The following is a 27,186-nucleotide window of genomic DNA, read 5'->3' on the forward strand; positions in this document are numbered from 1 at the left end:
ACAGCATCTCTGGCATGGGCAAAAAGAGAGCTAAAGGCTTTAAAGATTTAACCCATATAACATAGCATCTGAACTCTCATTCTGTGAACAGATCAAAAGCAAATAAGCAGCATTGGTTCAATTCACTCTCAGATCATACAGTTACATTAGTACCACCACAAAGTGACCTAGAAATCCTTGCAGTATTCTGTAGACTACAGACAGAGCTATCCCAAAAGATGAAGAGCAAACAGATGAAGTTTCATAACAGACATAAAATACCAGTAAAGGCAGAAAAAATGAAAACAGGCTTGAAAAACCCATGTTCATCCAGAACCAGCTTTCCTCAAAGCATACTCTCCCCCTTATCTACGTATTCCTGTTTATGCAAACAGAAGGATACAAGATGTATAAAAGCTTCTCTCTTCTTGAGAGCCCACGGCAAAGGTGAGGAAGTAATAGGCAGCATAGCCTGTGCTTTAGGGGCTGAGTGGAACCGTGTGTGGAAATGTGCAGAAGAAGGAAGATAAGCAGAAGGGGAGCAATGAAACTGCCTAGAATGAAAATATTCATCTGCGAGATCAAAGGCTTTCAACACTCCTGGACTGTTCAAGCCCAAATTGGAATAGTTCTGGTATGCCAGTAAGAGTACTCATAGCACAGATATCTGTAGCAGTTTAAGATGCTACTCCAGCTACCTGTAACAGCCCTCTGCTGTCAATTAATGCTGCTAAGGCAGGACTGAGAGAACAGATCCCATGAGCATTCCTCATCCTCTCTCCTTCAAAAACATCAGGCTTAGCTTAAACCACAAATGACAGCAGTTTGATAAAAGCGCAGGCTAACTTCTCACTGGAGCAGATGAGCATTCATACAGTCCGCTCCACAAATACTTCCTTGGCAAGAGTAATGCAGAATTAGGGGGCAGTGCATCAAACACAGAAAGGTCCAAATATAAGTATCACAATCTAGCATGCTCTGTGTACGGAAACCAACTTGTTTTTTTTGTAACATATTTCTTCCATACAAGCTGAGCCTATTCTTTGTGACTGCTTGTCCAAAACAATGGCATCAAATGAAGTTTCAGCCAAGCACTGCAGTTTAACCTTCTCTGTACAGAGGAAGAGAGGAATACAACACAATTCTGTTGACAGCTATTTGCATAACACCTTGCCTGAAGTTTGCCATGAGGCTAAAGCACTTTAAGAGATTTACCTGTTGCTGGTGTACAGTGAATAATAGTCTGTCCCAGTTCTGCATTTTCATCATTTCTCAGAACATCTGCATCAGCTGTACTCAAATAAAATGAAAACCAGGTTAGTTGCAGAAGGAAAAATAAAGAGGGAAATGCAACAAAGCTGCCTAGGATGGAAGTACAGCTTTGAAAGATCAAAGACCTAACACTTCACCAGCTTTCTAGCCTATAACAAGCGGAGCTGTTCCAGTTTGCCACAAGTGGTCCAATGCTCAGCGCAGAAACTGCTGCAGCAGTGTAAGTTACTACTGCCCAGGGTAGCTACTCACAGTGTTTTGCAACACAACAGCAACATTTTTAAGCAACAGGGAAAAGATCTACAAGGCCTTGAACTAGATAGAGTAAGGACAAGCTCTCTGTACAGGAAGGCTGAAATACTGAGATCAATAAAACATCTTCTGCTCTGGCAGAAAATAATGGAAACAATCTGGCAGTGGGAAATAGTTTTAAACAACAGGCAGTTCTCACACATTTAGAAAGAACTTGGCATTGCCCACCCCACCTGGCCAGGAACTGCTAATCACTTTCACAGACGGTTTCAGTACCCCTATGAAGATGACATTTTCATTATTTTCTTACTCAAAGACAACAGACGTTTTATTTGGTCTAGTCTGGCCCAAAAAAACTATTGCTGTCCTAACACATATTCCTCACTAGGATAAGTACCCTTACCCTTCTCACGATCCACCAAGGTACCTTGATCTTGGTGACTGGAATCTTCAGCATCTGAGTTTAAGTAGGAGTCACAACCCCAAAACGCACAGCACTGGTAAGCGTATGGCACCGAGAGCGACCTGAAATACAGGCAGAACAATGAAGACTGTTACCTGCTGTAACTTTAACCAAGGTTACCACCTTTTAAAAAACATTAAGCGGCACACTTCAGTGCTAAAACAGAAGTATTTTGTCTGGTCACTAAGAAAAAAAATAAATTTTAAATTGCATCAGTTGTAACCACTTCTGATTAACTTTTTCACTGAGATAAAGGACAGGTGATGCATCCAAGTGTTGTCTACAGCAAGGAGTACCAAAATATTTTGTGACGTTTATCTCTTCGCTTTATTTTTCCTCCTTATACAAAGCAAATTCTGATCAATATTTTTGGTGTTACTGTACAAATTAAATCAAAAATTCATCAAGCAAGTTAATTAAAGCATAACTGTTTTGTAAGAAAGTTAAGTTTCCAAATGACCACAGCATTAAAAACGTATATTTCCTTTTCAGTTCGTTTTGTTGACCAGAAAAAAAATATGTTTTGCTATTGTCTTTCTGTGTGTTTTCCAGAAATGGTACACGCTATTAATCTGGGTGGAAAAGAAATATAGGTGCACACAGAGTTTTTAAAAGTGCATATAAACAACTCAGTTATAGCAGACCAAAAGCTATTTTCTTCTGACTCAAGGCTACAATATCAACTATCTGCGGTGTTGTTCCTGAATTATGTTCTTGTAAGTATTTAGAAGGAACACTGGTCTGGAGGATCCCACAGTGCATTAGTTCTCAAGCACAGATCAAAAACAGCAACAATATAAAAATGTGTTGTTTCCACGGGATTGCCAAAGCTTGTCTTTAAGTCTGACACAGAACCCTCTATTAGCCTTACACAAATTAACAGTATCTTCATGCCCATTTTTCCACTGGACAGTATGGAAAACAATTTTAAACTACTTCTTCAGGATCAAAATATCAATGTGTACAAAGATCTTGCAAATGCAAACCAGTTCATCACTGTCTGATCCACCGCATATTGAAATCAGTAACAGGTTCCAATTTAAATGATTACTGTTACTCTTATATAATTTGCCTCCATGAATAAACAGCATATGTATGAAGTGTGGTGATTATGGAATCAGGCACCTGTGAGTCTGTTCCCGTTTTCCACGCACTGAAAGACAGATGTGCTCAGTTCAATAACAAATGGAATCCATCCAAACCACTAATCTAAAGTCAGCTGATTATATCTGCCTGAAAAGCGGTGGAGGAAAAATGTAACAGGTTCCAAGAAAATTGTCTACAAATGTTTTTTTCCATCAGAATAGTCAGGATACACCTTAATATACACCAATGTCAAGGCACTGCAGGACTCAGTGAAGGGCATGATCGTTTGTCATCAGTACTATCTAATAAACTGGCTTCATTTATTGTCACATTGCTTGTTACAGGCAAAGGAAAAGTGAGGCGCTCTGTAGTGTTGTTTACCAACGTACCGGAGCTTCGCAAAGTTCTTCGCTGCCAAAGCTTCTTTCAACTCAGAATTGCCTGCAAGTTTAAGCTGGTTCAGTCCACTTAATCCTTCAGTTGGAACTGAAGTGAGTTCATTGAAACTTAGGTCTCTGAAATATGAATATTAAGATAGCGTTACAACAAAGCAATTTTGAAGATCCTATAAGCATACTTTGTAGGAGTAGGAAGTCTTTAAAGTCCCGCACCAAGGCTGTGGTCTGGGAAATGACTGTTGCTGCAGCAGGCACTTTTAAGAAGCATGCCTCATTTTACTGTGTCCTGCATGCATCCAGTTCACGAGAGGTTTCGTGATCCACATAGATGAAACAAATGATGGAGATGTACCAGTTTTAAGCTGAAAGCATTTACTATCTCAGCAATTTAATGGTAGAAAAATAAGAATAGCCTACTTACAGGTTAACAATAGCTCCAAGGGTGATGAAAGCTTCCTTGTGGATCTTATGGATCCGATTTCTACTGAGGTCACTGCAATGAATGCCAAGGAACATTATTTTAGCAGTTTCATCAAAACATTGCAAAAGTCATTATTCTGAGAAAAAAGCTAAGGTGACACACCCATTATATCTTTGTCAGAAAAACTGAATGACCCTCCCACCTCCCTTCTCTCCCCAGCTGGACAAGTGCAGTAGCAGCCTGATCTGTTGGCCAGTCCGACGTATTTGGCTTCATACCATTACCAAGGTAGCAGCTGTATCCCATTAATGCTCCTGTTCCCTTCCTTCCTTGGCCCTGGCAACTCAGCAAGGCAGAGGCAGGCTCTGGCATCACCCATTCCCAGGGTGAAGGTGCCAGCTAGATCACTTTGGTGACAACCGCACTTGCAGCAGGGCAAGTCAGAAGGGGTGGAGGAAGAGAACAGAAGAATAAGGAGAAGGGCATCTGCTTGGTTGGATTTCTAATTCCAGATTCAGCTCCTGCTGGACCACTATGACTTATAATTAAGACATTCCATTTAAATGACCTGTCAAATTCTTTTTTGTTTGTTTGTTTGTTTTTTGTTGTTGTTTGTTTTTTTTACTTATAATTGGAGTGTTTCTATATGATCTTCATACAGCTGATGTGAAGGTGTGAAGGTAGGGGTTAATTTTGTTTAGTGGTTTACTTCTCTTGAGGGAAGCAGATAGAATGCTCCAATACAAAGCATATAATGCTGAACAGTAGATTAGCCAAGAAAAATCTCTTTAGATACGCATACAAAAGCAAAACAAAGAATAAAGAACGGGACTGAAACTGGCTGCTGCTCGTATTTCTTGCACATTGTTTGCTTCACCTTAGGATCCAGCATACCTGGCCACCGGACGTAAACCAGATTCGTAACACCAAGCCCTGCTATCATTTTAGGAAGGAATCAAAAACATTATATTGTTTTACTCTGTATGCAGCTGTGTACACTTACAGGATACGAAGGGAGGACAGTCCTTGAAAGGTATCATCTGTGATTTCATGGATTTGATTATGCTGTAAGGAACTGCAAAGAAACACAACTTTGTTGGCAAACCGGGCTGACTTCAAACCATGGAATAGCTTGGTGGCTGCTACTAAGTAGAATTAGCCTTACCAATGGCAAGATTTAGTTTCCCCTTGAAGGCAAACCATGTAGGTATCCGCTCTGCATTTCACGTTAGCTATGTTAGTACAATTATGAAGCTCTTTTATTAACACCTTTGCCCAATCCCAATTCACATCTCTTAGTGTTTAGAAGAGAACATCAAGGACGGGCTGTATTACTTCTAATTTACTTTATGAATTTTATTTTATTCATTACTTTATGAATTTTCAGGAGTCATAGAGATTTAATGCAATCCTACCTAATTCTGCAAGGAATCTTTAGGAGATTCAGGTGTGCTTTCTTTTTCTCAAAATACAGATTTTTGAAAGGAAAATGCAGATAAATGCTTCAAGAGCTAATGGCCAAATTAAATTATACTCCAATACATTTGCTCCCCACGTCCCTTCCAAACTCCCTTAAGCTCCCCTGTGTATACAGTAACAGCATGTTCTAACAAACACCACATCAGTGGTGCCTTTGTTGGAGACTAACAGGCTTCCTTCACACACAACAAGCTCTGAAGATGCTTTGCTCGATGTTCTACAGAAAAAGCGTGTACAATGAGCCCGAAGATGTCAGTGTAACAGCAAACATCTGTGAGAAGTCTATTATCTCCCATCTCATTAAAAGTCAAGAAGATTAGGAACAGAGAGGTTTAAGAAGTAGGAACATAAGCACATGGAAAAATTGCATAGGACCTAGAAATAAAACTTAGGAAGTTTTAAAGCAATGGAAAAACACAGATGGGTTTTGAGAACGGATGTGTCTTACAGGGACTACAAAAAAAAAAAACAAACAAGTATTTTATCCAAGCACAGGCTGATAGTTGAACGCAACTGAAGAAGAGTGGAAGAAATAAGAGGCATGAAAGAAAACACTTAAGTGCTCGTTCCATTTATGCATATAGTAATACTTTATGAAATGTAGGATTCGTGCATCCTTTTTTTTTTTTTTTTTTGGTGATAAATGAACAATTAAACCTTAGCTGATTGAGGAAAACACAACTGGTTGAATTGTCTGTCCATCATGACAGGGTCATATTACTTCACTCTGGCCTTAATCTTCAAATTGTACTTACGCTCAAATATGAAGCAAAAACAACTCTGGAGAGCAGGACTCGATGTACTAGCTAAAGAAGTAATAAAATAACCAACATGTATTTCTACTTACATTTCTTCCAAGGAGTGGCAGCCCTTAAAACTTGGGAGGTCCTTTATATTGTTATAAGACAAGTCCCTTCAAAACAGAAAATGGGAGGAGGATGCTTAGTTTAACTCTGTTCTACCTGAAACATCTCATTGCTTGCAACCAAGTGGATTGGCAGGGAAAAAAACTTTTTAAAGAGAGAATTAAAAGCATCATCTGTGGAGACAGCTGCCCTGACTAGTCCTGTTGTGCATTTCAGCTATACGTGTTACATAAATACATCAACAAGTAACAGAAATAAGGCTATTTTAAACTCTGTAAAACATTGATTTATTGCCTTACACTTCATTCTTGTAACCTTGTTAAAAGCTACTTTTCTATCTCCCCCATCAACTCTCTGAATTAGGTGAACAAAATTATCATTGACTTTCCTGAAATATTCAACAAGTAATGTAAAGTGAGCAAGCATAATAAAAACAATCAACTGAAAACTCTATGTGGCAAACATTAACAACTGAAATTAGTGTTCTGCAATTGAAATGTAAGGGAGAAATAGGCTGTACCTCTGTAGTGGCTTCAACAGCTCATGTGATCCCTCCCAAACAACAGTTCTGATCCTATAGGCACTGCTTTTAGCTCTATGTCTGGATACACGCATACCCAAAAATCATACTGTACAAATTTCCTGAATTCTGAGAACTGTAATCTAAAAAGGTTTATTGATAAGCTGGCTTTTTAGGATGAACTGGATGGAGGGTATGTGATGCAGGAATTTGTTGCAAATTCTGATTTAGGGTACTGGTACCTCCCAGAATTTTCTGTGAAACTATGCAGCAAAAAAGGGAGACTAGAAACTTGCAAACAACCCTTTAAGTTCTGTTCAAAAGATAAGCGGGAATTTCAAAATAAGTCATGCATCATCATCCTCCTTCATCCCAATTTTTCTCCTGTAAAAAAAGGTATTTTACTCCTCCATTTCTCACAAAGTGCTGTTGTTCCATTTTTTTGTGTGCATCCTTTGTAAACATGGCTTTGGCCCCCTAATGATTTCACTTTCCAGTTTGTTCTTTTGCATTTATTTTCAGCACACCTTGCTTCTTCTGTTTTGCCTTTGCATTACTAGCTGAGCAAAACCTTTTCTTTAATTTAGCTCTACATCAAAACATTTTGATCAAGATGAGAATAGGAGCACAATGTGTACACTTACAGAGTTCGTAGCATCTTTTGCTCTTGGCACAAATTAACAGGAATACTGTTTATCTTGGTCCCTGTTAGAGTTCTAGGAAAAAAAAAATATATATATATATATATATGTATAAAAATATTTGTATTGTTGATGATATAACAAAACTAGCATACATAGGAATGGAAGATGGTGTCTTAGCTGTCAGGTGCTAGATTCACCAACAAAGACATTTAGTGAGAGGAAGAGAACATATGTCCAAGATGCTCTCCAGACCCACTAAATTGCATTTCAATCATTTCACATGGGACAAACCCAAGAAATCATTGGAAATTATTTCTGCAGAATATACTTACAGGCTCTCCAGATTAATGGTTCCTGTCAAATTAGGAAACCACTGCACCATACTGGCACCCCGAATGACCCTAAAAAAAATCCCCACAAAAATTAGCTGTAAATTATTATGCAAATGAACTGTGACATGCAGTCTTGCTATCAGGTATATATTTTCACTAAGCAGACATTCTAACATCCTTATTATTTCTGCTTTATTGAAATTTTACACATGAAGATATTCTTCTAAGTGCTTCTTACACTAACAATGTGTTTAATAAATTACTTCTGTTAGCAATTAACTGGAACTAATCACATTGGAAAACATCATATCAAAACACATAGGAAAAGGGCCTAAACTCTCTGGTAGTTTGTAGCTCAAAGCTGGAACTCCATTTTGCTTACTCCTCACCCCCAGAACTGGTATTGTTTGAGAGCATGCACGCACTAACCTGCAAAATATTCTCACAATGTACACCCCTGTTCAAAAAACACCCAGGACATACTGGAGTTTGTTTAGGTAAGAACCTGAGCATTCGGCCTGAGGTTATGTCTTACGCAAGGTGATGAAGATTAAAAAAAAAAAAACACAACAATGTTGTAAAGCATATTTAGCAGAGCTTCTTATGAAACTGGATGTTCCCAACCAAAACAATGCTTGTTAAAGCTAACTGCTGAAAAAAATTACACATTAAGAGGTAGAGGCAGTTGGGAAATGCAGTTATTTTGAGCTCTTAGCCACAACATTTCATATCAAATTATTGTACTATTTAGTTGAGGTGATACTTACAGGGAATGCAAATCTGACAGATTCTGAAATGCCGAGTTTCCCACAAAAGACAAAGGATTATCATACAAATGTCTGGGAAATGAAAAACATGTTTCAATCACTGTTCTTACAGTCACAGTCTGCTACAGACTAAAAATAGAAGCATGAAAATTACTTACATCGTTCTTAGAAGGGGGTTTCCTGCAAATGCACCATCAGGAATTATGGAAATGTAGTTACTGTGAAATGCCCTAAAGATATTAGCAAAGAAAACCCACATTTAGAAATATACCGCCAGTAGATTCAACCAACAGTCATCTTCTTTGTGTGGATACACTACACCTATTCAACTCCTAATCCTGCCAAAAGTTGGGTTGTAGTTAAATTGGAGTATGTAGGAGCAAGTTTGAAGGCGTAATTTTTGTCTACTCCATTTCAGCTATACTGAAAATATTTCAGTAGGAAGAAAATATTCTGTGTAAAACATGACCTTATGCTTTCTCTCTTCTCTTCCCTTTTTAAGGAGGGAGCAAGGAAAACATGCACAATCAGTGAATATATAATTCTGCTATGGGAGGCCAAAACCAGCTCATGATTAAGATCTATGCTAATGGTACTCCTGAATAAATTCCTTGGTTATATAACTCCAAAATCATTTTCAATAGGTTCCCTCTGTAGCTGTTGATTATATTTTCCTTTAATTACAGCATCGCTTAGCATAACTTGATCTGATCTAGCCTGCTGCATAATCAGATGAGCATTCTTAAATCTGGGAATTTCTTTTCTCTTTTTATTTACAGAAAGGATAAAGAAAACAGTTTAAAAGGGATAATAGTTAATACTCACAACTCTTTTAGACTTGGGAGCGCTTTTATGGCTTCAGGGAACTCTACCATGTTGTTATAATTTAAATCCCTAGAAGAAACAAAGCCGAAAAGTTAGAAAATACTTATCATGGTTATGAACCAAAATCTTTTTTATTTTAGACAATTCAGTGAAAGTAAGAACTTTCAGAACATCTTTAACTAGACTACAGAATAACTTGATTTTAAACTTAGATTCAGTATTCTGATGTTTTACGTACTTTATAACCAGCTAATAACTTATGACATTTTTTTACAGCAAAGCTCAGTATTTTTCAGTACCTCATGGATTTCTCTTCAAATGAATTTACAGGACAATGAACTAAAATTTCAAAGAAACAATAACAAAAAAAAAATGTAGGCATACGATTACTCTTTATTAGCTTACTCTGACAACTTTTCTCTCTGATTTTATAAAATAAATAGCAAATAAGCCATTAGGCAATAGCAGACCTTGTAGCAAAACCAATTCTAAATATTAAAGAGAAGCATAGGTAAAGCCCATCACATCACGCTGACTCAGTGCATGTCAATGATACAGGCATGGACAGTTGACCTGTCACCATTCTAGCATTCTAGTTATGTCAGGACCTGCTATACACTTCTGCAGAAAGGATTGCTTATGAGAAACAAAACCATTTTTAGAGTCTCACATCAGCTGCATGCATTTACATAGTACCTGGTTATTATTACTTAATTTAATAACTGAAGGCTCCAGGAGAATAACAAGGTAGTTGGAGTAAGCAACGTTCCTGGACTCCTCCAAACTCCTGATGTTAACATAGGTTGTCAGTGGCTTTAGCATGTCCTTGCCCTCCTTCATTAATTTTAATTATTTAGCATTCTCTTAAGCATAACTAAAGGCACCGCTGAAGGAAACACTGCTTACTAGACATTCATTGAGCGAGCTGAAGGGAAACAGGGAGTGCAACTCAAGCAGCTGAAGGCCATTCCTCTCCTAGGAGGTTGAAAAGAGCCCAGACCCTGTCTTGACAGGCCGCTATAGAGAAGTGGTGCTCGGGTACGTATAAATTGTCAGCAAGGACAACAGACCCGAGGCAAGGGGAAAGTGGTGCGAGTGCACCTGCGTCTCCTATTTCTGTCACAAGGAATGCAACGCTCAATGTTTCAGATAAAGCAGTCTATCAGTTTAACATTTGCCAGTATTTGAAGTGAACTCATGTCAGTCTCGAGAGGCTGGGAACCCAGGAGCTGAGGATCAGTTTAGGAGCTGCTAGGACACTTGAGATAGAGAGTTTCTTTGGCAGGCAGTGGTGCCCATCCGGTAAGAGAGGAAGAGTGATGGAGAAACAGCCCACTGGGGCCCTCTGAGAAACCTCCTATTGACACACAACAGTTTTGACAGCGTATTTTAAATATGCTTAATCCTACGGTAAATCTGAGAAACAAATATTTGTCCCTTATCACATACAGGGCCACTCAAACACTTCTGATATATCCAGCTGACTCAGTGGAGTGCTATGCAAAGATACACCAGCTAGATCAGGACCAAGAACGTTAGAGCCACATCATCCTGCACGACATTTCACCCAGGCTAATATTTACCCGCTTCTCAACATAGTTAATTAGTTTTGGTGGAGCACTGCACTGATATTAGCCTTCACTTCCGAAATCTGAGCTGGACGTTAACTGTTAGAGGTATGTGTTGTGCTGCACACATGCCTTGTTTGCAAAGTCTTCACCATAAAGTAAGCTCAATTAAGCTGTGAATGAGACAAATGACACTGAACAAAGAATTACTTTAAGAAGCATACTTACAAGGTTTCAAGGTTGTCTAATCCATCAAAACAGTGTTTTCCTATAGTTTTTATTTTATTATTATGAAGATGTCTAAAAAAGAACAAAACAAGAATGGGGATGAGTGAATAATTTCACATAAATTAACAAATTAGTAGATTATTCTATGAAATCAAGACAGTTAAAATGGTTTAGAAAAAACATTTCATGGGAAGGGTAATGCAGCAAAACGTCTTACACTTCAAGATAGAAATATCTCATCCTCATACGGGAACAGAATAGATTGCCTGCAGTCAAAACAACCTATTTTAAACCTTTACTCACTATCCAGAAGTGCAATTAAACATGATTTAAACATATAAATCAAAATATGATATCAGGATATCCGGGAACCTCACTACCCATAGCACTTTTGACTTTCTGTGTAGGAGAAAGTCTTTAGCAAACCTTCAGCAGACTGTCGAGTATCCATGATAACAACTTGCACTGGTGGTATAGGCTGCGACTAGACAATTGAGCTAAAACACAGCCAAATACCATTTTCAGGCCATCCTAGATAAATCGAAGCTCTAACCGGGGACAATCCAAGTGACCCGTGAAGCAAAGTAAGAAATACTCACAGAACAACAAGACTTGACAGGTTTGTAAATGCATAGTCAGGAATGTGCGTTATTTTGTTAAGGGCCAGCGTCAACGCCTGCAGAGAGGGGAGGTTGCTGAGCGGATGAATGGGGACTTCTGTCAGACTGTTGTCATCCAGCCAGAGGTGACGCAACTGCACCAGGCCCTCAAAACTGTCCTTTGGTACGGCTGTGATGTGGTTCGCATCTAAACGCCTAGATTGAAACAGAAAGAGTTTGCACGGTAAAGCCACAAACTGCAAAGCAGCAAAAAGGCAGATTCAAGCCCTATTATTCCTCAACATTTTTTAAACACGTTGTACTGAAATATTTTAATACTGCTAAGTTTGAAAGTTTACTGAAGTGACGCGTGAACACTCTTCCAAGTCACGTGAAGAACCCATAAAAGAAAGCTTCATAAAAATGTCTTCCTGGACGTTTTTAATAAAACATTTTAACAAATTCATATGCTTACAATGAGCTTACCCAAGTCAATTGGTAACTACAGAAGTCTCCTCCCCACAAACCCTCCAGCTCCTGTAGGTACCTCACTGGAACAAGATGTTGAAAGGTGCTTGATATTGTACCACAGATTGCAGAGTTACTCCTTTGAACGATTATCCCTGTACCTCCCTTGTCATAGCGCTGTACCCTGTCATACGTATTGTCTTGGGGGACTGCTACACACCTTCAGTGACTAAAGGCAAGCAATTCTCAAATGCAGTTCTTGAACAAAGTCAGTTATGAACCATGTTGGCAAATGAAACATTACACCATCAGCCAAAACAGAGAAATATCTTTCAGTTTGAGAGCTGATCCCTTCTGTCACGCTCCACAAAAAATGCAAACCAGAACACTAGCACGGGTAAGTGTTGGGCATTATTGCCTTCACATTTTTTCCCTAAATTAACTCTGATTGCAAATATTAGTGGAAGCAACAGATGTAGAAAATGGCTTTGCTGCCTTTCAAAAAGAGCTGCAGCACATGTATGACAATTAGCCCCGTTACAACTACTCGCTCACGTATGCTCTTGTGTTTCATAGCTTCTTCACGTTTCAAAGCATCAAAAAAACAACCACAAAAAGAACTCCACACCTGGAAGAACTCCACACTCCTCCACCTTGGAGGGCAAAGGCAGGTCCTCAGCCTGGGCTCCAGCTGTGAACCCTCACGATAGAGGTGCAGGTGCTACTCACAGCCCCACCACAAATCCTCATCCACGCAGTACTCTGCGCTCCCTGTCCAATGCCTGGCTTTGGCAGTGACAACAGAAACTCTTATGCAAAAATACATGTGCTTTTCCCTCGTGCAACATGCTCTGAATCAACTCGCTTTTTCATCTTCCTATTTCAGCAGCGTGGTGACTTGGATAGCATCACTGGCAGCCACAGCGGGCAGAAGGTACAGACAGGGCCTGGTTTGGGTTTGCCCAGGCCTGGTTTGGGTTTGCCCATGCTTTCCTACATAACCAGCTGTGTCAGGGACAAAAATGGAAAAACATCCAGAATAAAAGCTTACATTTGGGTGTACACGGACAGAAGCCCCACAAATGGGCAGCTGCGAGGGATGACTCAGGAAGAAGCAGAAAACATTAATAAAGCACTATTCTTACTAAGTGGAGGAGATGAAAGGCAAGCAATGATAACCCACAAGATGGAAAAAGAAAACAAAACAAAAAAAAAGATAACAAAAATAATTATAAAAAAAAAACAGAAAGAAAACTAACAAATTGAATCTGCGTAGGGCTAAGACTGGCATTCTGTCTTCTACAGGTCAACACAGAGCTGAAACCTGGTGACTTCACTGCAAACGTGGAAGAAAACACCTTGCATAACTACCTTGAGACGACTGGCGTACCAGTTGTGTTATGTATGCTGCTGTCTGGGGAGACAAAACTCGTATGCACTCCATTAACGCTGATGCTTATTATGATACAAACCAGCACAGCACGGGTTGGGAGTTATATTAAGCACGCACTGCGTTTCTGAAGCCATGATCAGACATGCTCTTGAAAATCTAGCCGGATCAGTTTAAGAAGTCATTGCCTGCAGCCATTCATCCTGGCCCTCTCGGCAGGCGCAGGATGGCCCAGGTGACTGCTCCACGTTTGTTCCTGTGCACGGTCACCACGGCTCCAGTAATCACGAGGGGGCTTCTGGGCTCTCTCCTCTTTCACCGTGTACCAGAGCAGATGAAGAGCAGCCAGCCCAGCTCACTGTACTCTACTGGGAAGGCAGAAAGGGCCAAGAGAAGGGGAGGTGTTTCTGCACATTGCTCCACCTGCAGTCAGCTGGAAACATCTCATTTCAGCCTAGCTTACAGCACTGCGCATACCTGTGAGGATACATTTTATTGCATCTAAATCCACCTTGAACAATTAAGATGTTAAAGTTTTGGGTTTACCAAAGTGGTCAGCATTAGCCTAATTATTTTCTCTCCGAAATGTAAAATACATGGTGACTTCAAAGAAAGAAGAAAAGCCTGATCATACAGTCTTAAGAAATCTCTACATAATATCCATAAGGCATTAATGCCCTTCCTCTACTTCTGTGAAAGAGGGTCTTGCTGTTGTGCTGTACATGGTTTGAATATTCCCAGTTATTTGGAGAAACATGTCAGCACCTCAAGTTCCATATAATAACAAGTCAAGAAATGCAAAAAAATTAAGCAACAAATACACTGATATAAGCAGGAATTTACAAAACTGCAGCCAAAGGGCCCTTTCCTAAGACGAGGGAGGTGCCATTAACTCTAAAGCTATATATCAAAGAGCTAACTCCTATGGTTCATATATTGGCATCCCCTTATCAGTTGCCCCATGGTCTGACAGGTGTGTACACAATTCTGTTTGAATGCTTTTAGCGTGCTTCAAGACTGGAACATTTCAGAGAAATTAAATGTCTGGTGATAATTAAAAAAAAAAGGGGGGGGGGGGAGCAGGTAGAGAAAAAAAGCCTGGGGCTCTGCTGCAGAAAAAAAAAAAAAAAAAAAAATTACCTGTCTTTCTTCTCCCTCCTGAATTCACACACCTCCCTGAAGATCAAAAGAGTTATTTTCCAGTGGAATAAATATATCCGAGTCTTCTCTTCAACTGATTTTTCTATTATTATTTTTGTAAGAGAAGCAACACACCCCGAGAGGCAGGCGGCGCTTAGTCCCTGTCACTACCTGTCTCCGCCTATGCTTGTACTTCCACTGTGCTCCTTACTAAATTCCACTTATCCAAGAAGATTTGGGCAAAAACACACAAAACAACCACACAAGCAGACAACAACAACAAAACCCAGAGAAATCCCAGGCCTGGGTCTGTCCCTCCGGCCGCCCACCAGAGGCGGGTGGCAGAAGGATGGACACACAGGGCCAGGCTGGTCACCGAGATGCTCCCCTGGGCAGGACCTTGGCCCTGCTCTTAGCCCCATCCAGACCCCACGTAACTCCACATCAGGGTCGTACGCTGATGGCTCTCCACAGCCCTTCATTCTCTAATTTTCATCTTCTGCCCCCAGCAGTAAAACCGAGGGGGGAGAGGCAAAACAGGCACCGTTCCCATGGAGCAGGAGAGTGGGTGGAAGACAGAAAGGGCATTTTTCTTGCTCTCTGTGGCTTCTTGGCATAGTCTAACCAAGAGCAATGTCTGAACTGAGCTGGAAGTAATTACTGATGCCAAATCATAAAGCCCTAGTTAAGCAGACAGACGGGACAGCATGCTGTGATGGGTTGTGTCCCCCCATACGTAGCAGCTGCCCGCTCTGCGAGTCTGAAGAGCACTGTGCCGGCCCCAGCTCCTCCCAAAAGCCATCGGACATCTCAACAAAATAGCTGAAAATGGAAGTTTTGCATAGTGCTTTTGTTGAGCTGCATTTACAGCTTTCAAGGGAAAACCTGGGATTCATAAAGGTAACAGGACCAAGTATAACATCAAAAGAACAAATTGGTATTACTAGGGGTACACGAAACATAATTTATTGGAGCTCGATTTCTGTTATTAGTTCTCAGACCTCGAGATTTATTTTTAATTCAGCCATTTTTGTCGCATTCACAGTTTGTGTTCCTTCATTCCTCTTGGTGTACACCTGATATGCCACAGTTATTCTAACTTTCCCCCCGGTAAAATTCAAGCTTATCTATGTTAATTCCACTGCGGAAATCACAGCTGTGATGCTTCTGTATTACGTGGCATGCACACAACGGTGTACTTCATGAACCAACTGAAAAGCAAAACCAGAATATTTGACAGCTTCCATAAAATCGTGCAATTCAGCACCACACCTCTTCTTTCCGATGGGATGAGAGTATTCACTGACACTAATAGCTAACAAAGTACAAGAACTCTTCTTTGCTGTTTAGACTGACCTTTAACAAAGTCTGTCCTTTTCCATTGTTTTTAAGGATGTTCTATGGTCTTGAAATCAGCTTGCAGCATATACTTGAATTCCTTCATCTTTCAAAAGCTGCTCCAGTTCCAGCTGCCCTATAAGCACTGACTTGTGAGAGGCCTTCAAATTTTAGTCTCTACGTTCAGAGTTGACCTTCTGAGCCGTCATCTTCATTTTTATTCCCTGTCGGGTTTGTGTCCTCACACAAATTCCAACAAGTGCACAAGAAGAAAGAGCAGGAGCACGACAAAAGCCTATACATTCAGCGTGCCTATACATCTCACGGGAGTTTTTAACATATTGTTAGAACAGGTAAAGAACAAAGCAAATGAAATATCTACAAACAATTAACTTCACATTAAGGAAACCGTAAAACTAATAAGAACTCCTACCTTAATTCAAATGAACACGAGTTCCAAAGTCTAACTAACACCTAAGCGAGTGTGTGTACGTGAATTATACGAGCACACGTAACATTACCATTCTGAGTCCAGTATCTATATCTTAAATTTTCTTAAAAACTCTGTGCTGAAAGCCTCAGGCCAGGCCTGCCAGGAGCATGCTGGTGTGTGGCATGCCAATGGCATGCCATCCAGCTTTCTGAATATGTTACAGTGGAAGAGAGATGCCTCCTATATGCAGTCTTAGCAATACTTTTTAGAAATTTACTTGCGCTGCATCTCGTGACCCCTCATGCCTTTTATCGATATTTGCCTGGGAAGAGGAGACTGTCAGATTTATTTCTGGTGTCTGTCACAGCCTCGCCGTTTGCCACACTAGCGCTCACCTGCAACCACACGCAGCAGTCTGGGTTTCAGTGACGGAGAAATTGTAACAGCCTCGTACTAATAGCAAGAGTTGAACATTCACGTTAATAAAAGGAAAATCACTCCTGACTCTTGTGTAAAACCACTTCTGCTCAATGGCAATCATTAAAGAACTTTGCTCTTTAAAGTGCTCCTTCAAAAACCACAAAGAAATCACTCAAATAACACTGGAGTTGATTTTTAGGTTTTGAAGTTGAGTACTGATAAGCCTAATACATCGGAAACTCCGCTACAATGTAAGGCAGTAAACCTGCCGTGTTAACAGAGGTACTTTAACATACTTAGTTCGTTTGCTCACTGTATCAAACAGCTGCTCTCTGCACCTTGCGTATTGTGAACATCAGTACAAGGATTTGCTCTATTTGAAGACAAATTTACAGCAACTCTCAGAAACAAATGCTACATGCCAAAGGTATTTCAATAACCAGTATTGATTTGCCAGCACGTATAGTTCTCCCACTGAAATGCTTCACATGGTACCGGTCAGAGATTGCACCGAGTTTGCTGCCAATTGCCCATAGAAGATTCAGCTGATCTTTACCTATATGCTGTGTAAAGGAGAAGAAAAACAACTGATAAGCAGAAGAGTGATAACTTCCACCACTCCAGGTAAGTTTCTGATGTGTTCTGTTTCTAAATCATTCATTGATTGTTACTTAACCATTAGCAGTGCCTTAAAAAAGCCTGGACAGAGAAAAAATAAGATACAAAATGCCCAGAGGTTCCTGAGGTTCACAGGAAATACCCATGCCTTACATACAAGAAAATCAGAGGAGCTCCCAAAAGGTGCACAGAGCATAGAAAAATGTTTTGTTTTTGTCCTACAGCAAGTATGCGAAGTTTCCAAAGGAGTATATTTTAACTTCTGCATATTAAAAGATCTTTCAGCACAAGCAAACATGCTGAGGAGAGCTCTTGAAGTTCCCTCACTCAAAAAAAAAAAAAAAAAAAAAAAAGCAAGGGAGAAAAGCACATTCAGCACGTTTGTTTTTAATCTGCAAAAACAATGCAAAGTGTGTGCAGATTTCTCCCTTTCCCATTCTGGTGTTGGGAGTTTAACTCTTCAGCTGACAACAGACACACCTGAAGGCTGGTTCCTTTTATCACTTTAGTAACAACAAAGAAGGAAAATGAAAAACTGCCAGAGAAAACCCATTCAAAGTCGATTCATTCAAAAAAAATATCTGCAACTGTTGAAGGAGCATGCATCATCTGAGACAGGATGCTAGCTAACTTCATCTAGTTATTGATGTTAATCAACATCTTCTACAGTCTCCCACTGAAGATTATCCTTACAGATATCCCTGGTCCTTCAAAATTTGGTAATCCAGTAACACAAAATTATCAACAGCCTTTTTTTTCTTTTTTTTTTTTTCAGAAATAAGCTGAACCTTGCATTTTATTTTTAATATAAAGCAGGATTTGTGTGGTCTTCTCCAAATTCACGGATCTTCCCTTCTGACACCTATCAACGTGCTTTGGTTTGTATGTGTTACATTACTAAAAATCGTTGTCACCATTGCGAACTACCACTTGAAGCTGTGTGTTTTAATTACGGTACTAGCAGAATGTTTCTAGAAGTGATTTGTGGGTTTTGCTGTTGTTTGTTGTCTATACAGGAAGATAAGGGATCCTTCCATGAGAGCCAGACAGCCACAGACAGACTGGATGCTAGAGATGCGAGGTTACAGCAGCCATGTGCTACAGCGCATTTAAAACGTGGTCAAAATACGCCTCCATCCTCTGTTCCCACCCTCTTACTGTACACCTTCGCCCTGCGAAGCAAGGTGCCACTCTCATTTCCTTCTGTCCTGCAGCAGGACCCCAGCCTTCAGCTCTCAGCTCCTCCCCGGCAGGGCCACGCCACTCGGAGCTGGCTGGGTACCGCGGATGCTCACGGCTGGCCCGGCGCACGCGGACACGGACCTGCAGCTCGGGTGAACGCCCACACACGGAGCAAGGCAGGAGCTACCGCAGCCGAGTGCGGCACTGGCACCGTCCCAGCACCACCGTTTGGGAATCTGGAACAGCAGCGAGGCTGCGGTGCTTTGAACCGGTCCTGGAGAGCGCTCCAACATTCCCCGCGCGCGGGCGTGTGCGCACATGTGCAGGGCCAACAGCTCCGCGCTTCCCCGGCTGCGATTACAAGACGTGGTCTCTGACGGGTTGGTGGCCATTGACGAGCTTTCAGAAATGACTCACAGGTTTGATGGCAAGTACCTGACAACAGCAGCAGCAATCCGTTTTCTGAGTTCAGATGGGATACAGTTCCTTTTTTCCAAAGCACCTGATTTTTTTCCTTGCCTTTTTTTTTTTTTTTTTAATGCAATAATTTCAGTATTCATCACACTCAGGTTTGCACAAGAAAATCCTGTGTTATGACAAAAAAATCAGTTTATCTGTGTTTCTGGGGGTAAATTAGAGGAATCGTGGAAATTGCTGTAGCTTAAGGAACCATTTCTGGGTTAAATCCCAGGAGAAGCAGTATTACCAAAAAAAAGTTATGGCAGTCCAACACACACCTTACACTAAAGCACTGAAACAAGTGACCCTCTGAAGTTATTTCCCGGTCCTTTCAGTATCTGCACACACCATCACAGCAGCACACCACCTTGCTGCCCCTCTCCGTGTGACCCTCGGACTGCTGATAAATCTCTCCAACACCATTCCCAGACTTAAACAGTGCAGGATGCCACGTCGTTACCTTGTAGTAACAAAAATACACCGTCAGTGCTTGGCAGTATTGCTTCCGCGTGTAGCTCCTTACTCGTCAGCTTTCTCTGCTCCCCAAAGCTGCAGGCACAAGCAGCTGGCGGCTCCCATCCCAGCAGCGCAGTCCCACGGTCCCAGTTTCTGCCCACAGGTATCGCTGCACCGCGCAATGTAAGAGCTTATCTTGCCAGATAAGCTATTCCGAGGTGCTAAGAAGTGAGTTTCCACTCACCAGAACTCTTCCTTTCGGTAAAATTTCACTTTCATAAATAATAACTCTTTTCTAACTCTCTTTAGGAGGCCAGAGCTGGGAAAATATCCAATATAAACAGAAAATAAAGAGCTGTCATTTAGTACTCTGAACCACACTGGCTACTCTCCAGCTATAGTATAAACACTAGGAATCATGAAGCTCCTGTAACCATCTCATTTATTTCAACCCAGGTATGTTTACTGGGCTCATTAACGCACACAATGTGGCAACTGCCTTCCTACGCAGCCGGGACTTGGAGCACACTGAGACTGAAACGAGACGGGGTTCTCTGGGAGCTGCAAACCAAGCTCAGATTATCAATACACTCTGAAGTTTCATGAACAGGCAAACTGTGTCTTCACCAAGAAAAAATCCCCCTAAAGCCACCTTTAGAGCAAACTGGGCAACTGCCAAAAGACAGTCAGTTAAGCAATGTTTAAACTTGCAGTTTTTGGATGGAGATTATATATAAAAGAGGTAGAAGCACATATTCTGCAACAAGTTATTTGTTTTAGAAGGTCAGAGCAGCTCAGGAGCTTTAAATCCATTTTTGACACATTCTTTCCAAAAGTTTTTGTTTGTTTGTTTGCTTTTTTGTTTTGTTTTGTTTTGTTTTTTACTAAATAAAGCAGCATGCTGGCATTCAGGTTTCCATGCTCACCCAAAATTCGGAGGACCAGTCCAATATTCTTTTGCCAGAAGGTGCTGTCTACATTAGCAGGGGATCTGCCTAACTATTTTGCAATTTTTACAAGTGATAGAAGAAATTGAAAGTTTTCCTCAAACACGACAATGACAGAAATGCATTCTGGTGAAGTATACTGAGCACACAGGGAAAGTGCTTCACATTTCCCACTACGCTTTTCTCAAAAGAGGAGAAAACTCTTGGACTTTCTGACACTGATAGTCAGTGACTTCCAGACTGGATTGTTCCACTGTATTTCTCACAGTAATTCTTGAAAACACAATCTGATTTTCCTCAGAAAAAAGAAACAAACAAACATCTAGCTACTTATTAATCCTATTTCCTCCTTTTGGACCTTCCTAAAATTGATAGTTTATCATTTGTCAACGAACACTGAAGCTCCCAGAACAGCAAACATCACCACACTTGGAATTGTGGCTTCATGTTTCACTACCAATGACACTGTATCACATGATTATATCATCTCTATTATTTGGTATTGCATAATCAGTGATTTAAAAAAAAAAAAAAAAATCTGCTTTTTTGAACAACTTGTTTCTAATCATATCCAAGTATAATAATTTCAGAAGAGAGAGAGATATGATGGCTTTATTATTTTCCTCTTAACTTTGACCTTTTTCTCTTGCCCATAAAATTACCAAACCAACAACTGGAGATTAAATATTTTGAACTTCAAATACAGAACAAACGTTACTGCAAATAAGCAGAGACAAAAGCATATTCATCGAAAATTAAATGGATTATTTTTAGAAAACAAGTATTTACTGAAGCAGCAGTTTCTTCTTTGGCACCTCAGAAGCGCTGGAAGCAAGGAGGGAGGCATTTTGCTTCTTTAGAAATCTTACTACAGGGTTATTCATACCATGTCATCTGGAGGGGTTACATTACGATACACAACCTCTGCACCAAGCAGACTGCAACCCTAAGATGAGCAGCAGCAACCCCCCATTACACATTGTCCTGCTCCATTACACATTATCTCTGCCATGGGATAACCTGCAGCCAGTCTCACAGTGCCCTGTGCAGCTTCTTGGGGTTTCTCGAGATGGAAAAGGCGGGAATACAGGAGCAACCATGAGAACGTGGTGGCCACAATCCAAGCTCAGGGAATGCAGAAAGCACCTTTGCAAGAGTTGCACAACTACTCCGTAATCTGATGCAACACAAAGAAACAGGATCTTCGCCAGAAACCTGAGTTTTGGCACAGAGGGAACAGATAATCTGCCCTCTCTCTGTAGGTAAGCAGAAAGGAGGAAAAATTTTGAAACCCTTCCCCCCTCCGCCTCCTCATCAGTGATAAGTATCTACCACCTAGAGAGCTGTAGCTAGCTATTAAGGTCTGATTAAAATGCTTTATAAAACATAATAAGCCATGAGATAGCATAAGCACATACGAAATACCTTATGAGCAACTAGCAATAATGGCTGAGGCGTTTGTAACTGTCTATGTGATTTCAACACCTTCCAGTAAAACCAATACTATGCATGTCTCAAGCAATGCTCCTTCCCAGAAACCCCTTTTCCTCCTCCAGATACAAAAGACTCGGGCATGATTCATTTAAGCAATTTTAAAACGTTGTGCAAAAACACCTTAGGACATGCATAAGAATGATAAATACTTAACTGCACCACCTCTACATTTATACAGCAATCATGTACCCGGGTTTGGGTTTTGAAAGAGTTTGGGTCCGGATCACCCCAAGGACAATGAATACAATACCTTGTGAACTTGGAAATCTTTGCCTTGGCTGAAACAGCAATATCAGAAAGTCCGGGTACGTTATTACATAAACGATTATACCTCAGGAGTTTACAGAATGAAGCAAATTTGTACAACGTGACCAAAAGTGGAACTTGAAGAACAATGCAAGAAGAAAAGCAAAGTAAGAAAACTTACAAGGACTGTAAACCACTTAATCCTCTGATGGCCTCATTAGGTACGGTCTTCAGCTGATTGTTCTGTAGGGTTCTGTAAAAATTTCCAGTGCGTCAGTGTAGTAGACTTTGACAATCATCTTTATACAAACAGCAGAGCCCATGGCTCATGGTGCACATAAAAGCACGTGCGATTATCAAGACAAAATACCAAAAGACAACGATGAAACAAGAAAATGGTCTACTTGAGCTGCATTTGCAACTCGTTAATGGTACTAAATTGCAGAGAAGAAGCTTCTAACATAATACACTGAAATTCCCAAGAACTCACTGAAGAGGCCAAACAGTTTAATGCTAGTACAAATTTGCTAAAATGAATGACATTTCATTATTTTCTTGCGAAATCATCCTATACATGCTACAAAATACACAAACCTCTAATTTTTCTTAAAGCCGCATCAATACACAATGCGTTAGCGATCTAATTTACAAAGTTTATTCACAACAAAGCACCTCTGGGCACAACATTAAAAAGATACAAAACAAAACTAGAGCCAAGCGGACTTAAAGTTATGCTGTAGTTTTAGAATTTCTTTTATGGACACCATAGCACGGCATGATGGGTACTTTCATATGAAGAGAATTTAAATAATTAAGATTCTCACACATTATGTAATATTATTAGGTTTTGGTGCATATTAGGGTAACTGTAATTGGACATGTAAGGTTGCCTGTTAATTAATATCTAAACACCAATTTTTTCAGGAACTGCGAGAATTTCAGGCTTCTCCAGAGTTGAGTATCCCAACGGAGATACCTCCAAGGGCCTTCATATTGTGCGTTCAATTCACAAAACATCTTTGCAGATCAGCAGTTCCCTAATCTGCATCCTGCTTATGCTGTCTGTTTACGCTACTTTCTTTAGAACCTCAAAGTCCTTTGTCATTAGGTTATTTAAATACCTGTTTAATTAACTATCTGTTACCCTACCAGCAATTGGAAATATTTACATCTGCATAAATGCTACAATTTCTGGGTAGAGGTTTCTAAAACCCCAAAGAGCATAAAGCTCTTTTTATCCTTAGCTATGGAAAAGCAGTTGAACTTTTTTTTACAACAGTAAGTCATTTTCACCTAAAGCAGCATGAAACTCTCAGAATGACTCCTATCTCCGGTAGGGTACGGTGCAAAGTTCAACCGGTATCATAAATCTCTGTAAGCACTAGCACTACCTGATGCAATAAGATGTGGGGGTGGAGAACAACAAAAAAGCCTTATATGCCCTTCTTAGGATTTTTCCTTCTTAGGATTCCTCTGCTACAAGCTATACATCTGGAAAAAAAAATTCAGTGTTCTAACTGGATGTAGTAATTTCTGTTTAGGCTTTATATAAAGTGTAGGAGCTCTGTAAATTTTTTTTGTGGGGATGGGGACGGGACACAATATAGAAAGGCAGGAAAAGAAATCTCAAGGCAGCCTATCAGTAAATAGGCTGACTATGCAATAAGAAAGCATACAGCTAGCTATGAAGCTCTAAAACCCGATTACTTACAGAACTTTGAGTTCTTTCAACCCAGACAAGGCCTTCGGATGGATAAAAGAAAGGTCATTGCCAGCCAGTCGCCTGGAAAAAAATTGTAATAATAATTTTAGTCATAAAATACAGTTCTTCTACAATCATCTAACAAGACAAATCACCAACACAAGAAATCTTGCACACAACGAGGTATTTTGCATTCACTTATGCTATATTTATGATCTTTCAAGTTTGTATCAGTTGCTTCAGTCATTATACGCTTCTCACAACCGGGATACTCTCAGACTCATGGATAAACAGGCTAGAAAAAAAAAAAAAAAAAAAAAAAAAAAAAAAGCACTACAGAACAATAAAAAATCTCTTTATGGTACTAGGTTTGAGAAAAGTTCATTTCCCACTATCAGTGCAATTCCTCAGGCTTTCAGCATTGCTTCAGTGAAACACATGCTCTGATATACATGTGGTTTTAATCTATGCAGCAGTTTCTGAAGAAATTGCAGTGAAGTAAAAATAGCTAGATGCTAAGGAGAGGGAGGGAATAGTTTGTACTGAAGTCTCAAATGTGAACAGTACTCCCAGGCAGGCCGTACATCTACAGCGTTGACAGCTGTCAGAAAGCCTGCCAACATCACCAAGACAATTGTCTTGGTCATCTTTCACTTTGTTGTCAGCTCTTCGGATATTTCTTTCAGAAAGAAAACTGCTTTGGGAAGCGAGGAAGAAGGAAGGGAACAGCATCCTCAGCAGTAATCCCACTGCCTCCAACCAAGGCTGCTTTCAGCCTTGGACTGCGGGATGCTAACACAACCCAACTGGGAAAATAACCGGGAGATAGGCAGCAATCCATACAGGAGGCATCGCAGAAGACAAAGCAGGAACATCAGCCCCAACAGCTGCTTTCCAGCAGCTCCTCCCATCCCCCTTTCCGTTTTTTGATGACCTTTTTGCCCGCATCCCGACCAGCAGACCCCGTGTGGTCCAACCTTTGCTGAGCAGCGGATAGCTGTGACACGAGGTGTATGTTTTAGGGGTAAGGACAATGCAGAACACCTGGTGATCAGTAGCTGCCAAAAGGTGCCATCACTTCAGGCCAAGTCTTTGCTTTTGGACTCGGTTTCATATCCAAGCTAAGCAAAATCCGTGTTGGAAGAGGCTGTGTAAAGAAATTATCTGGTGGGATACCACGTACAATGCAGCGTTCAGAACTGAGAAGCAGGATGGGTGCTTCAAAGGGCATCACGACACGCCACTGCTACCGGGAACTGAGGTGTGACCGCCACACTAGGAGAAAATATCATTTCTACCAGGAAAATAAGGAAATCAAGTAGCATCATCTGAAGTATCAGCTTAACAAAACTACGCGATTACATTTTATCTTGCTCTCTAACTACATAGCAGCGATCACCCAGAGCGTTTGATCCCGATCGCAATCTGCTCATAGCAGAATTAATGGCTTAATCAAATGCTGCCTAATAGAGAGCATTACAGCTATGTTTATCAAACCCATTTGTCAAAGGCAGACAATTTCATTTGTGAGTAAAGGGAGAAGAGGATTGCTCACTGTGAACAGGATGGTAGCTGAAGATCCTACTCTCTTTTAGAGAACTTGCTTTTAGTTTCCAGCATTCCTATGCACACCCCAGTCGCCATAGCTTTAGCTCCAACATCATCACAAGCATGCTTAAAGCTCATCACCTGCTGTTTACAAATCATCATAATAATTAAAAAAATAGAGAGCTGACTGCTGGGAAAAGCTCGTGTGGCTTGTATATAACTGGGCAGCCCTGAACCAGAAGAAAAGGAGAAACAACACACACTTATTCTTGAAATGCCCCATCTGCAAAGAACCTCGGGACTTGGGAGTTGTGATATGATTTTCCAAATACTTTGAATTTTTAATAGGAATGAAAAATTCCACATGGCAACTAAATATCTGCCTCCCCAAATTCATGTTGTTGCCAGTAGGTACCCCAAATCAATTTTTTTACACCTCAAAGGAGGGGTGGGGAGAAAAATGTTCCAGGATTCATGGCTTTTGTTTTAACATTTTCCTGAGAAGGTCACTGTAAACTAAAAGAAATAGATTAAACATGCTGGGTCTCTACACCAGTAATTTTGGCAGCGATCTGCAGAACACATGTTTGTTTTAAAAAGCATTCGAAACATCAAAATAGAAATCCTGAAATCAAGAGAAATTTAACTGAGGCTTCAGCACTGACTTATTTTGGCACTGAAACAACAGTGGATGCTGATTACCTAACACGCGCTTCAAAACGCAGCAGTCCTGATGAATGTTTGTCAAGCAGCTCTGGTTCCAGCTCTGCTGAGGTTTCCAGTTAAATGGGTTGGTGTGTGACATATCAGGCATCTGCTGTAATTTCTTCCTCCCAGAGAGGCTCAGGATTATGATTTGTTTTAGAAAGCTAAACTAAAGCCAGTTGAACAACCTTCCCCCAGCCTCACCAAGTGTCACTCACCGAGTGTCCCTAACACAATTTACAGAGCACTGGAAACAAAGTACAACCGAGCCAAAGCAAGGCTTGCGTGACTTCAAATAGCAAGACTCAGCCTACCTCAAGGCAACTCCTGTTTATTCAGCCTTTTGCAACCAACCAGCAGAAAAAAAAAACTGCAATCCAATACATTTCCGTTTCTCCTCCATCTGGCAGCCTTCCAGGAAACAGGATACAACTAGCCAAGTGTGCAAAGGCTTTACTAATCAGTTTGCCAAATATACATTTATCATTCGTGTCCTAGCCTTGGGGAGCGGAGCTGCTCGTTAGGAGGCTGGAGCTGCAGCTCTCCACGAGGCAAGGACGAATGTGTTGGACGCCGCCCTCAGCACGCAGCAGCTGGGTGGGTGGAGGGATTTCTCTTTGCATGATCAGCTTCATTTTAAGGGGAGAAAAGAGCAAATAATGGCACGTAACGTAGCGCGTATACAGCACGTGCATTGAAATGTCACTGAAATAGCACGGTTGGGTTTTCCACGTACCTCCTTACAGCATGTCTGAAAAATAGACACATTCAGAGCTTAAAGTATAATTTTTTTATATATTCAGACACACATCGAAATAAAGCACCTCTGTTTCTCTCTCACAAAAACATGGGGTAAGCAGGCTGAGGAAGATCCCAGCATTACCAAGGCTCAGAAGCCCAGCAAGACAGAAGCAAGCGGAACCTCTTCCCAGCAGCCTGCC

At 40.7% G+C, this 27,186-nt stretch overlaps 1 protein-coding gene across 2 annotated transcripts in view; it reads right to left on the minus strand.

The window, feature by feature from the left end:
• LGR4 (leucine rich repeat containing G protein-coupled receptor 4) overlaps positions 1-27,186 on the minus strand; it is a 73,734-nt gene that overhangs the window by 4,948 nt on the left and 41,600 nt on the right. Inside the window, exons 3-17 of one of the 2 annotated variants that reach the window (XM_082761478.1) lie at positions 24,002-24,073; positions 22,472-22,543; positions 11,700-11,915; positions 11,101-11,172; positions 9,305-9,373; positions 8,638-8,709; positions 8,480-8,551; positions 7,713-7,781; positions 7,381-7,452; positions 6,198-6,263; positions 4,875-4,946; positions 3,872-3,943; positions 3,442-3,567; positions 1,931-2,028; positions 1,195-1,269 (exon numbers count right to left, since the gene is read on the minus strand). In XM_082761478.1, the coding sequence (XP_082617604.1) occupies positions 1,195-1,269; positions 1,931-2,028; positions 3,442-3,567; positions 3,872-3,943; positions 4,875-4,946; positions 6,198-6,263; positions 7,381-7,452; positions 7,713-7,781; positions 8,480-8,551; positions 8,638-8,709; positions 9,305-9,373; positions 11,101-11,172; positions 11,700-11,915; positions 22,472-22,543; positions 24,002-24,073 (1,295 nt within the window). Of the gene's footprint in view, positions 1-1,194; positions 1,270-1,906; positions 2,029-3,441; positions 3,568-3,871; positions 3,944-4,874; positions 4,947-6,197; positions 6,264-7,380; positions 7,453-7,712; positions 7,782-8,479; positions 8,552-8,637; positions 8,710-9,304; positions 9,374-11,100; positions 11,173-11,699; positions 11,916-22,471; positions 22,544-24,001; positions 24,074-27,186 lie in introns of both variants that reach the window. The other variant, XM_082761477.1, reaches the window with a different exon arrangement.

Source organism: Aythya marila (assembly GCF_965140915.1).
Source record: "Aythya marila genome assembly, chromosome: 5".
Lineage (NCBI taxonomy): Eukaryota > Metazoa > Chordata > Aves > Anseriformes > Anatidae > Aythya > Aythya marila.